At 56.1% G+C, this 13638-nt stretch overlaps 1 protein-coding gene across 1 annotated transcript in view; it reads right to left on the minus strand.

Moving 5' to 3' along the window:
* Positions 1–235: 235 nt before the first annotated feature.
* Positions 236–13638, minus strand: part of NDUFA10 (NADH:ubiquinone oxidoreductase subunit A10) — a 49703-nt gene continuing 36300 nt past the window's right edge. Inside the window, exon 10 of the mRNA XM_082466250.1 lies at positions 236–672. Within this exon, the coding sequence (XP_082322376.1) occupies positions 604–672 (69 nt within the window). The 3' untranslated portion in view covers positions 236–603. The remainder of the gene's footprint in view (positions 673–13638) is intronic.

Consider the following 13638-nt stretch of genomic DNA (forward strand, 5'->3'; position numbering starts at 1 on the left):
TAATTGCTTCCTCTTTCTGGTATTTGCTCTTTGCTTTTTTCCTTTTTCTCTAACGTAGTAGTTACATTCTAAAACAAAAAGAAGAAATGCTTCAGAAAAACTCTTCAATCCTAATATATGTCTTGATCAAACCAAACCACATCAAAGCAAACTGTTGGCTAATGGTAAGCGTGTGTGCATACACACGTATGTGACACGTATGCGTGTGTGTGGGCAGATGTATAATGGAGAGAAGTGCCATAGAAACGGTTTTATTTCTTGAAGTCTGAACACACAATGTACAAAACCTGCCTGACACAGAGCACGACTGTGATGAAATGAGATTCTCCAAGTGATACCTGCTCTTTCACAGCAGACTGTTTCTCCCCAGTGATCATTATCCCAGAATAAAGCTGGAGGGCCCCCCCCTTAAATGGGGGTGCCTCCTTCCACCCCCGTAACTACACTGCAGGGCAGACTGCTGTTTGCTGGGCCGTCTCTTCCACTGCGCAACTTCAGGATCACTCGCTCCCACCCCCGATTTTAAGCTACGTGGCATCCAGGGGGGTCAGGCGGCCTGGGTGCAGCTTCATCCTCGCGAGGCAGCTTCCACGGAGGCGGCCGTCACTTCAGCCAGATCCACTTGTCCCCCACGTCCTTGTTGTACCCAGGGCTGTACCTGCGGCCCGGCAGCTGCGGGAGGGAAAGCCGTGGTCACCAGCAGTTTACAGCGTACGTCCGTCCCCCAGCGCACCTAACGGCCTCCTCCACTCCATCCCTCACCTCCCCGCGCCGGCGGGGCCTGCGTCTCGTGGTCCCGCTCTAAGGGTGAGGGGTCCCGCGGAATGAAGCACAACACGACCCTGCCCTCGGGAGCTTCCATGCTGCTGGGGGTGCTACAAACACGTCAGTGGCCAACCCAAGTGTCCGTGCTGCTGTCGGGAGGGTGGCCATGGAGCCGCGGGCAGAAGTGGCACTGACCTAGAGGAGATGTCTCAGCCCCTCTCTCTGCCTCACCTGCCCGTCTCCTGCCAGCACCTCCTGCCATGGACCCCACCACAAATCGGGGGCAGGGGCCCCAGGGGCACAGGGCAGACACAGGGTGGACCTGGAGGGGCACAGAGGCTCCCTCACACGGCCAGGAGGGCTCCCAGGGGAAGGGAGCCTGCGGCGAGGGCGAGGGGTCCACAGGCTGGGATGGAGCGTCACGGGGCCGGCCTCCACCGTGGAGCGTGGCAGCCTGGCTCTGAAGGCCAGGCTAGGAGGAGTCCTGCGTAGGCCGGGCGGGGAACAGGCAAGCACGATGAGATTCATCCAGTTACACAGTGGGCACAAAATACGGAGTTTTCTTTTTCCTACTTTCCAGTTAACATGGTCCAACAGTAGATACGTACACACTACATACTACACACAAAAATCTTCCACACTTTGCCCTTAAGAACAAGTACTAAGCAGTTTAAAAAAGAAATCAGCCTTTCCTTGATTCTCATTGGCAGAGGGCCTTCATTACCAGCCACACCGAGGTGGAGGCAGAGGCTGCAGTGCAAGGAGGGGGGTCACAGTCACCCCCGAGGCCAGACACGGCCCCGCCTGGACACTCCCCGCGGCCACACTACCCATCCCGGCACTGAGCCTGCGTCCCCTCTGGCCGGTGCACAGGCCTGCAGTGGGCGTGCGCGGCTGCAGGGCGCTGAGAGAAGCGGGGACCTGCAAGTGGGGAGGACAGAAGTGCAGGCTGACCGCAGCTTCCTGCCCTGGGAGCCTCTGGGCACAAGGTCTCGTCCAGGTGCCAGAAGCATCCTGGGTACACAACAGGGGAAAAAAGAAAACACCCGGCTCCCCCAGGAGTCATCCTCTTGGGCGGAGACTGGGAAGGGAGCCAGTGGCGCACGACAGCCCAGGGTGCCCGCCAAGGGGGAGCCGGTGGGGAGCGCACACGGAGCAGCAGAGTCCGGGGGTGGGGAGGGTGGGGACGCCTGGCGTGGCCACCGCAGGAGCCGGAGACAGGAGTGGCAGGAGGACCCCGGGAGTGAGATCGGCACCCCTGCTCTCCACCTCTGACAGGCTCTCCGGCAGAAGGTGGTCTCCGGGCCAGAAGAGCTGCAGGTGCCGCCCTGCGCTAGGGTCTCAGTGACCTCCACGGGCCTTAAGGGCTCAGGAGAGCCTGGTAACACAGCGGAGCGGGGGCGGGGGAGGCGGGAGCGGGAGCGGGAGCGGGAGCGGGAGCGGGGGAGGCGGGAGCGGGAGCGGGAGCGGGGGAGGCGGGAGCGGCGGGTGGCTCCCCCGGGAGGCAAGCACCCAGGTCGGCTCCGAAGCAGAGTGGGAGCCGCGCGTGGGCCGCTGCGGGGAGACCACCAGCGGGCAGCGGGGAACTGGGCCGGTGGCCGAGAAGGCAGGGCTGTGCTGGAGACCCGGGTGCACAGCCACCGCCCAGCAGCTCGAGGGAGGGGCCGCCATCGCAGCGAGGACGGCGCGGGGGAGACCCGAGGAGAGGAGACGCCCGGAGCCTGTGAGCGGGGGCGCTGTGTGCGGAGACGGGGTGTGAGCAGAGCCTCTGTGTCCAGGGGGCACTGAGATCGCAAAGTCCCCCCACAGACTCCCACGCCCTCACCCCCAGACCCTGTGCCTGTGCAGACATGATTAAGCCGGGACCTCGAGGCGGGGAGACCGCCCTGGACTGACAGGTGGGCCCAGGGTCATCATGAGGGTCCTGGGAGAGGCTCAGATCAGGAGATGCGGTGGCAGAAGCAGAGGTCAGCCTGACCGGGGACGGGAGCCAAGGCACGAGGGGCCTCCAGAAGCTGGAAAGGAAAGAAGCAGAGGCCCCCCAGAGCCCCAGTGGGAGCACAGCGCCACGCCTGGGTTTGTGCTCTGACCCCCAGACTGGAAAATGACACGGGCACCTTCTCACCCGCTCAGCCTGTGGCCGTTCGTTACAGCTGCTACAGAAAACTCAGCAGCATGTTCTGCGTTTTATGACGGAGACACTGGGAGTGTCTGTACAACGAGAGAGAGGCCGCGCTGAGGCCGTGGGAGAGCGGCCACCCTCTGAGAACGAGAACCAGGACGGGGGCAGAGTAGCCACAAAGCAGGAGCCGCGGGTGCATCTCCCCGTGTGGTCTCTCCCTGTCCACAAAGACGTTCCCAGCCAACTGCTATGAATACACAACTGCTGTAGCAAGAAAAGAGCAATCTTAATTTTTATCACTCCGTAATTTTTATCACACCAGAAAGTGATTTCTTTTCATCGGAAAGGTTTTCAAGCTTCACCGACACCAGCAAACCGGCACTGGGCCAGCCCCCAGCACCTGCTGAGGAAGGGCCGGGGAGGCCACAGTTTGGCTCTGCTGTCTTCTTTGCAAACCAAATTTTAAACCATAGAGCAGAGAATAAAAACCCGCAGAATGTGGAACCGCTGAGTGCAGCCAGCGTCTATCAACTGCATCACAAAATCTGCTCTCTGGACCTCTTGGGGCAGCACCTAACTGGCCTTTGATACCCAGACAAGGGTCCCCAGACCCTCAGGGTTCCCTTTCAGTGCAGTTAAGCCAACAGAGAACCCCAGGAGGGTTCCCATTTGGGATGTTTCACAATGAGAATGCAAAAAAAAGCTTCTTCCTTTTCATCTCTTCATATCTGCATCTGCTCCTTTAAGTCAACCTTCAAACCTCCCAACCCCAATCCACCACATTCATCACTTGAGAAAACACGCTCTGTGGCCCTGTGGGGACGGAGTGGCCCAGGACCTCCTGGCGGAAGCACCTCTCAGAAGCTGACGCGGGCACCTCATCCGACCGTCAGCACAAGAGTGCGACTCCTGGACGCGGGCCCGCAGTCAGTTTTGTCCTGGGTCAGGCCGGGGAGCCGCAGGCACGGTAGGTCTGAGCTCAGGGTGGTGCGGCTGAAACAAAGTGATGCCGCTGAGTTTGACTGTGAGGACATTTTAAACCCTGGGTGAGTTCTGATTTTAGAAAAATGCGCCCAGCTCTACGCGCTACAGGCCGGGACGGCATGGGTGCCGTGAAGTGGCTCAAGAGGTCCGAGCTCACAGAGGCCGCTCCTCCCAGCCACTGCTGTCACACGCAGCTCAGAGATGCCGGCACAGGCTTAAACTGCCAGCTGCTTGGACAAAAGCCAGCTGAGAAGAGAAATATATAGGCACTCATCCTCCTGGAGGAAACTGTGAATTCCTTCTACATTTGATACACTGTGTCCTGGCTGCTTTGAGACATGAACAAAAGTCCCTTCTTCTCTAACCTTATAAACTACACAGAATGTATAAACCAGTTGGGAAGTGGGATGGTGGCAGGTGGAAAGTGCTGGAGGAGTGGCAGGGATGGAGAAGTCCTCCCTGACCGACCCGGTCAGCGGGGAAGAGGACACGGTCAGGAGGAAGGGGGAGCAAGGGTGACAGAATGGGGTGGAACCCGTCCTACTGGAGCCGCAGGGCGTGGAAAGCTGCTCCCTGACGGCCGCGACTTCAGTCACCTTGGTCTCCAGCGGCGCCTCGGCCAGCCTCCGGTTCCACCACTAGGGACGGCCCAGGTGAGAGGCCAACCCATGCCAGGTGACGTCTGCAGCTTCCCGCCACAAGGGAGTAATAGGGCTGGACTCAACCCCTGGCCACACGCCTCTGGAAACTGGGCAAACTGAGTGTGCTGGTGGCACTGGGCAGACATGGGCTGAGTGCTAGGGGGGAGGACCTGGGCAGAAAAGAGCCCCGTCAGTCCAGCGCGTTCGGTCTCTGGCTGAGCAGCGGGCAGGGTGCGTGGGGCGGCGCGCCCGAGGCGGGTGGAGAGCGCCCCAGGCACAGGACGTCCCGGGGTGTCTCCGGGTGAGCAGTCCAAGAGCTGCCCTGGGGCTGCGTCAGCCAGAGCAGAGGGGCCGCTCACTGCACACACGGGCACTGAGATCCCCGGGACACACCGGGGGCCGGGCTAACCCTTCCCGAGAAGACAGGCCGCTCTAGACCCACCAAAACGGCTAAACATCCAGCCCCCAAAGCTTAAACTGACTTGCAAGGATCTTAACTGCCTGCCAGAAAGGATCCTAACACTCTTCAAAAGAATGAAACAAAACCTAGCGCTCATAAACATAAAAATTCATGATTTATGGCAACCAATGGAAAATTTCTAGACACCTGAAAGAGAAAAATGTAACTTGTAACCAGGGGGAAAAAAAACAAGCAGACTAAGGAAATGACAAAGATGATGGATTAGGAAACAAGGACATTAAAACAGCTATAAAAATATTCAACGTAATCAAGAAATTAAATGGAAAAGGAAAATAATGAAAGAACTGGAAAATATAAAAAGAACTTCTAGAGTTTAAAAAAACCCAGGATTCCCGAAATAAAAATTCCACTGGGTAGGTGTGGCAGCCATGCAAATGTGCTGCTCAGATGTCCTGTTGCGAGGAGGCACAAGTGGCCGAGGGCCCAGGTGCTGACCCTCTGGGCCCACTACCCTGTTCACGCCGAGGCCACGCTTCCCACGTAAGGGGCTCAGCCCACGACCAAGAGCAGCAGAGGTTCCATGGCAGCCTATCCGTGGGCCGTGGGCCTCTTTCAGCAGGAGCCTTTGGCTCTAGGACGCCCCGTTGGCCTGGCCAGACCCTTCCTGGACTGTTCCTCCCCAGTCTCCTCCCCTGCCCTCCCCTGTCACAGGGCCAGACCCCTTCCACCTCGGGTCTCGTCCCTGCATCCTTCACAGGGGCTTCCCTCCAAAACCTCAGCAGTGCTTAACCCCATCTTGGCTTCTGTTTCTCGGGGGACCCAACTAACACAATGAATTAATAGCGCACTACGTGTAACCGCAGAAGAAAACAGCAGTGAACTTGAAGACGGAGCAACAGAAACTATCCCAAACAAAACACAGAGGGAAAAAGGCCAAAGACAAATGGACAGACTCTCAGTGACCTGTGGGACAGGATCAAGTCATCCAGCATGTGTGTCCTCAGAGTCCTCGATGGGGGAGGAAAACAATCTGAAGAAATAACGACCAAACATCTTGCAAATGATAGGCAGACTAGAAACCCTCACATCCAAGAAACTCAATAAACCCCAAGCAGGACAAACAGAGAGAAAACCACAGAAGCACATAATAATTAAATTACTGAAAACCAGTGATAAAGAGAGTAAAGGAAAGTCTTAAAAGCAGCCAGAGAAAAAAGTTCTATCAGGTACAAGGGCCAAAGATAAGAATAACTTCAGATTTCTCATCAGAAACTGTGCAAGCCAGGAATGTATGGAGTATCTTCAGTGTTGGCAGAAAACAACTGTCAACCCAGAATTCTATGATGAATGAAAAATCTATCAAAAAGAAACGGAAATGAATACGTTTCTAAACAACAGCTAATAGAAGCCGTCGCTAGCAGGCCTGGACTACGACGCCGGCTACTAAAGGGGGCTGCTGAGCCAGATGAGACCTGGGCCCACCCAAAGGAGCGGAGCACAGCAGGAAGGACTGCTGCAGCAGGAGGCCAGGAAGCAGGAGAGGCTGAAGGAAAAGCTCTAATGCACTGCGTAAAGCCATAGCAGTAACAGTGTATCCTGAGGTTCCTAACGTGTGGAAGTGAAGTGCACCAGCGTAACAGCACAGAGGACAGAAGGGGGGAGAGAAGGCCACTGCGAGGGGCTCACGTCACCTGCGACGTGGCCCGACGCTGGCTTTCTGGGGGACCGTGACAAGGTAAAGGTGTGCACTGCACGCCTCACAGCAGTCACTAACGATGAGATACGGAGGTGCAGCTGATAGGTCGACGGAGGGAATAAAACGGAACCACGGAAAACAACCGACTAACCCACAGAAGCCAGGGACGGAGGGAGTAAGACGCCGCCGCAGGGCTGAAATGTGAGCGAGCCAGGCGCAGCAGGCCCCTCAGCTGGAGCGCCTCGCCCTGACCCGGCGGACAGCACACACGTCACGGGCGCGCCCCCTTCGAGGGATGACCTCCTCTGTGCCGCTACTTCGCTTTCTGCCCAGACAATGTCTCACTCTCCCAGCCCCAGCTGCTACCCCACGCAGTTATCTACCAGTTAGAGACTCACTCCCAGGAAAGAAGTCCCGTAAGAAGACTGCCGCTTTATGAAAACTCACAATTCGGTAGGAAAGAACATTCAGTGAGTCTGATGACTCGACGCCCTTGGAAACACCATTCGGGAGAAAGCCGACCAAACCTACCCTGCTCAGCCCCCATCAGACAAATCGAGGGTCCTCACGGGCCCACAAGCGACCCTCCTGGACGTGCGGCTGAGCCGCTACCCCCGGCACTCGCTGCCCTTCCTGGAGTGCCCTCCTGAGCACCTACCTCTTCCTCCTGAACGTCTGCCCTAAACGAGGCCCGCTCCTCCACGACACCTCTGCTCAAGCTGAGGGAGCCAGCACCACTCCTGGGAACTCCCGAGTCCACCGTCCCATCCTCTGGGCACCCACCTTGGTGACGCCTGCCGCCATCAAGATGGACCTGGATCCTAGAGGGCGGCCTGCCTACCAGTCCCATTCCCAGCACCGCCTTGGGATCGGACACGTGAGGTCAGCAGGCAGGCACTGTCTCCGAGGTAGAAGATGTTAAGTGATGCACTCGAGGTCAGCAGGCGAGAAGGGGCAGGCTGACACCCGAGCCCAGATGCTCTGACCCTCGAATCCAGGAACGTCTTGCCCATCGCCCCCTGCAGATATCCGCTGAGTTAAATGGCACGTCTCCGTGCGCCGTTAACGCGTGAAGTCCCTGCACCGTGCGGAGCTTTCCCCTCCTGTCCGCCGGTACACACTGAGCTCCGCCGCTGTGGGACTGCAGGACGCGTATCAGGGTCCGGTCCACAACCACCCTGCCCGGGGAAGGCCGGCTGCCCCGCTTTTCCTGCCCTTTTACGTGTGCCTCAAAGAACTACCCGGGGAGCGGGGGGCACTGTCATTTCTTAGCATCACCTCAGGGACAGTCAATGATGCTCGGGGTTTCCTGGTTGAAAGAGTTTTCCTGGAGGACTAAATATATGTAGTAATTCTAGCATCAAATCCTGTGTTGTATTACTGTAAAAAGGTGAATTTTTTTAAAAAGGATGGAATAACGCCTTGCCTCTTCTGGATCTGCTTCACTCCGCTGGAGCAATAAATGGTAATATTAGGTACTATTGACTCTGCTCTCTCTAGATGCACCAAGGAGCTGAAAACTACTAAATAATTGTGGGGTGGCTTGGGGATTCCAATTTCCCACCCCTGTTACTCATTATTACATACAAATGCTGATGAGCCCTGCTAAGAATTTCTCATTAACTTTAAAGAAGAGCACCAGAGAAATTATTTATTAAAGTCACTTCTTTGATATACAATTTCCCCAATTTTCCATTACCATTAAACATAAATCAAGTATAAAAAAATGAAATCAACTTCCAAAAAATCTTATTTTATCAAAGTCCATTTTCAAAAACAATCTTTTTATTTTAAAAATAAGTGCCTCCTATTTTTAGCACACGAACACCACAGCCTATTACAAATACATCCACATTGAGGTCCTATCTTCACGCCACAAGCGTCATAACATCATATACTTTAAATGTCTTAATCCCATTTAACTCATATTAACTGTGAAAAAGAAAAGCTCCTAACTCAAGCGCTCGTTCAAATACCTGAAAGCAGGATGTGTCCTAAAACTTCTAAAACCAAAGTAATGACTGGACACACGCAAAGTCCAGGCACCCCTGGTGGGTCAGGGTGCGTGTGAAACGCTACCCTATCATTTCGCACCAGCAGGTCCCTGTGAAAACCTGCAACTGCACACAAATCAGTGCACCTGGTAAAAAGTCTACCTTTATATACTAACTTTCTTCTCCAAGGGACATACGTTATTTTCTGTACGCAGGAATATAAACAATGGGACATGGAGACGAACACTGAACTTCAACCATGAGCTTCCCATGGAGCACGCAGTGAGGGCAGAGGGGTGCGTGCCTCTTCCAGCCACAACTAATGAAGGACAGACTGAAGACATTTAGCACCTACTTTCACGTTAAACGACTTCTAAACTGAGAATTTGTATGTTAACATAAAAGACAGACACCAAATTAAGTTCTAACTAAGGGTTGAACATCGAGAGGAAACATGAAACGACCAAGTCTGTACCTTTCTTCTTCGGCAGGTTTAGATACATTGATCCGAAGGCTTTTCTGTTTATTGCAAGTTTGTCTTTATTAAGGTGAACTTTGTAAAGGCAAGAACATACAGTGTTAACATATTAAAGTTATTAAACATCTCTATTTTAAAAAATGTTAAAGAAGAACTTGATACGGAAAATGAAAATAGTAACCTGAGATAGTAAAGAAATAAAAATAGCAGGAGAGAAAACCGAAGATCCTGTTGTCCTAGCAACTAACTGTCTTGGACAAGATCGGATTCATGGAAGGAACACAGTATCTTAATAGCATCTGGCCTCCTTAAATTGGAAAGAGATGGAGTCGGTAAAGTGGAGACTGAGTCACAGTTTGTCTACCCCGAGGGAGGGCTGCACAGTAATAAAAAGTGACCTGGCACAGTGCCTGAAAAATGACTTAAAAAAATTAGCAGGCAGGCGCTCATGCACACATTCGGCGTTTATATGAATCTGTCTATAGGGTCACTTCCAAATACCAAATCGGAGGGGCTGTGTGAATGGAAAATGCGCTGACAAATGCTTCTCAGGCCCCGGATACTCAGGCCCCTCTGAGGTCCCCGGGCAGTCCCTGGAGACCAGATGGGAGGCTGAAGGCCAGCAGGACCCCAGCCAGTCCAGCCACAGGACTGAGCCAAACGCCCAGACCACCGGATCAACCAAACAAAACCAAACCGACGTTAAAAGTCCTTCTGTTCCTATGAAAACCCGAGATCCTTTCTCTCCTGAAAAGGTCGCTCCGCACTAGTGGAGGCCCCAGGGCCACAACACAGCTGAAGGGGCAGCGCTGACACGTGAGCTATGCCGCGAGCCCGGTCTGCACGGGAGGCCCCGCACCCCGCGGGAGCTGGGCGTGAAGGGCTGCCTGCCATGGGCGGCAGACGCCGTGGCCTCACCTGCCCTCCCGGAGCCGCGGGGCCTCGCCTACAAGCGGCGATGAGAACCGTCGTGCCGTCCTGTGGGCGCAGCGCGGGGCCCGCCCACACGGGTGCACCAAGCTGGCCGGCGAGGCCCCCTCCTCGTCAGCCTCCTGCCCCTCCCGTCCCGTGCCCTCAGGCCCGCTCCCACCAGGACGCTCCGGCCTCACCCTCAGGCCGGCCTCCCCGACTCCCGCCTGCTCCCGCCGCCCCAGGTGCCCCAGGTGCCCCAGGTGTGGGGAGACGCCTTCCCGACCCGCCCTCCAGCCCGCTTCCGCCCGCACACCGCCTCCTACCAGCGTCGCCCTGAGCTGGCCCCCGAGCCTCACCCCCTTGCCTCACCTCTCAGGTTCTCCCCACAGGGCTGCTTGCGGCCAGTGATTCCAAACAAAGCCCGCAGCTCACCCCAGGGGGCCCCCCAAAGCCCCGTCCCTACAGCGAGATTCAGGATCCCCGAGGCCGGGAGCCCCAGGGACCGGCCTCGGTTCTCAGTCCTCAGCGCTCCCCCTTCCCTTCACGAACACGCGCCCCGGAGCCACCACACCAGCCGCCCTGCCCGCGGCAGCCCCGTCCCAGCGGCCTCAGCCCTCACGACGCTGCTCCTCTCGGAGAAGACCCAGGCCCCCAGGCCCCCGGCGACTCGGCTCACCCCTCGTCCTGTAATCCCAACGCCCGGGCCACCGCCGTGAAGCCCTCTCCCCCGTCGGCCCCCAGCGGGAACCGCATCGCATCCCGTGTCCACGTGTCTGTCACTCCCGCTGGTCAGTGACTCTCCAGAGCTCTGTGTCCTTAGAGCAGCGTCTGGCACGGACAGTGCAACCAATGGGCACCAGCTGAATACACAGGACAGGGGAGCGCCCAGGGCCTCTTCCTGGCTCTGCGGCGTGACAATCGTGGCCACCACGGAAACATATCACGCTGTACGCTGCAGAGCCAGAAACCAGGCGCCCAACTCCGGGGCTACAAGAGCTGAGAGGCCCCATGAAGAAGTTCCCGGAAAAACAGGCCCTTTCCCAGGATATGGGCTACCTGTTGGGGCATAAGTGATGCAGACCGCGTGCCCAAATGTCAGCGTGGCCCTAAAAACTACACAAGGGCAGGCAAAAGAAAAAATTACAAAAGCCCAAGAAGCAAAATGAGTTGTCTGGACCCTGTGACCTGGACACTTCCCAGCTCAGGCCCCGGTGCCCCTGAGTCTGTCCAGCCTCTAAAGGAAAGATATCCATAAACCAGTGTGCCTGACGGTCTGCAACGAAAGGCCACTGTTGCACAAGCAACTAACTCCCCCTCTTAGGAATCCCCTGCGCCCCCATATCGTCCCCACTGCCACCAGTACCCAGTTCAGAGCACACCCAGGTGTGGTCTACACTGCTCCCCACTCTCTTCCTAGGACCATACATGTGAGTCTGAAAGTCGTAAGACCAACACCCACGTCCATCACAGGGACCTCAGGTGCCCGCTCTCCTGTCCCGCAGTCACAGCCCTTCCCCTGTGGACCCTCTTTCGTTTGAATCCTTCAACGATAGTTTAGTTTTGAAAACCTAGGGAGTAAGAACAAATCTGGCTGCACAGGGAACGGCGAGGTTGCCCCGGGAGACAGCAGCTGCGAGGAAGGAAGGTGAGCTTGTCCTGGTCACAGCCATGCCCCCGTCGTCGCTCACCCACACCCTGAAGCTCTGCTTCCCCGCCTCCACCTGTGCCCCAGTCAACATCCAACACGGCACGCGGCGCCATCCTCCTAACACGCACTTCGGATTCTATCACTCAGAGCACGCCAACGGGCCACAGCTTCCCCGCGACTTCAACCAAAGTCCTCACACCACGGCCCACGGGCCCTCGCTGCGCGTGCCCTGCTACCTTCTCAGCTCACCTGCGCTCTGCCTGCCCCTCCACTTCACCACGTGGACTCTTCCTTTCCTAGAATGTGCCAAGCCTGCCTCTACCTCCCAACCCCGCCCCCTCCCCACAAGTGTAGCCGGGACACCCACGCCTTCTGGTACCCAAGGCCTCTCTCTACAGAACAGCTCCCACCCGAGACGGCTTTACTTCCGCCCCACAGCGCTCCGAGACCCCCCTACGTATCTGGTGATCGCTGGCCCATTCCTCCCCCTGCTCTGTCTTATTCCCCAATATCCCCAGTGCTCAGGACAGCGCCTACAACAGAACGCAAGCACTTGCTGAGTGGCAAGTGACTCGATGCAGAACGCGGCCTGAGGTGACCCCGCTGGGGCGTGTCTGCAACGTCAGGCTCAGCAGCACGTGCGCGGGGTGAGCCGCCATCCCTTGTACCACTCAGTGCTCTCCAGACGCCCGAATAGCTCTCCCGGACAGAACCCTCCCACCACCGCACAAGCCTTTTATCTTCTGCGTTTCCCTCCTACGCCTTCAACGCTGGGGACTGAAAGATTTCTCCACCCCGGGGGTTCACTGAGCAAATACATACTGAGCGAAGGGAGACACAGGGCTCCCCACTTGGACCCTCTGTGGAAGGGACATGAGAAGAACCAGCACCAAATCAGCTTTCAGATCATACAGAGAAAGACGCCTTCCATTTCCAGCAAAACAACAGCCCGATACCCTGAAACACCTCTTGATATAAAACCTCTAGAAATGCTTTTAAATGCACTGATGGGCTCTACGAGAAATCACAAGGGGCTGAAATGAAGAGCGAGCTGGAAACCAGAGGGAGAGCTGCAGCCTCCGCCGCCCCGGGGCATCTGCAGAGCGGCTGGGAGGCACGGCAAAGCGGCGCCGTGCAGGGGGACACCTGTGACGCCCCTCTGCACGTAGGCGCAGCTCCGAGGGCGCACCCTCAGGGGAAGGCGGGAGGGAAGAAAGCGCCCTGACGGCAAGGGGGTCTCAGCGGGCGTCTTAAGAATTCACACCCTCAGCCTGTCCTCACACAAGTGTGGGGTTCCAATCCTCACCATCCAGGGCCTGGAATCCCACAGGCAGCAAAGGAAGCTGAAATCCCGGCTCCTCCTGAATCTCAGGGCCTGGAGGCGGCAACAGTCCTTCCAGGAGCAGGGCTGTCAGCGTTAGCAAACAACACAGGATGCCCCGCGAACGAAATATTTGGGGCGTGCTTACACCGAGAGAGTCTGGGTTCACCTGAAATCAAACGTCCCTGGGCATCCTGCACTGAGGAGGGGCCCAGGGATAGACACCCACGAAGCATGAACTCAGTGTCCAAAGTCTCCAAAATGCAGAAGGAAATAAGCGACCATGGGTAAGAATCAGAGGAAACAATAAACGACAGTCAGACAGGCCTCCAGCCCTGAGATCACACGCAGCAGATAACGACTACATTTAAGACGTTTAAAGCAAGAGAAGAAACTGAAAACAGAAGCAAGGAATAAGATCCTACCCACAAATCCGAAAGTACCCACGTAACAAACAAGAAATTTAAATCTAGACCTATCTTGGTTAAACTCTAAAACACCAAAGACAGAAAGAGTAGAAAGTTCCTGAAAGAGAAAAGGAGACCATAATATTTCATTAAAAAAAACAAAAGGAAGCAGACACTTCTGGGGAAGAAACTGTCATAAAGGGACTTCCCTAGTAGTGCAGTGGTTAAGAATCCACCTGCCAATGCATG

This window comes from Balaenoptera physalus (genome assembly GCF_965194825.1).
Source record: "Balaenoptera physalus genome assembly, chromosome: 6".
Taxonomy (NCBI): Eukaryota; Metazoa; Chordata; class Mammalia; order Artiodactyla; family Balaenopteridae; genus Balaenoptera; species Balaenoptera physalus.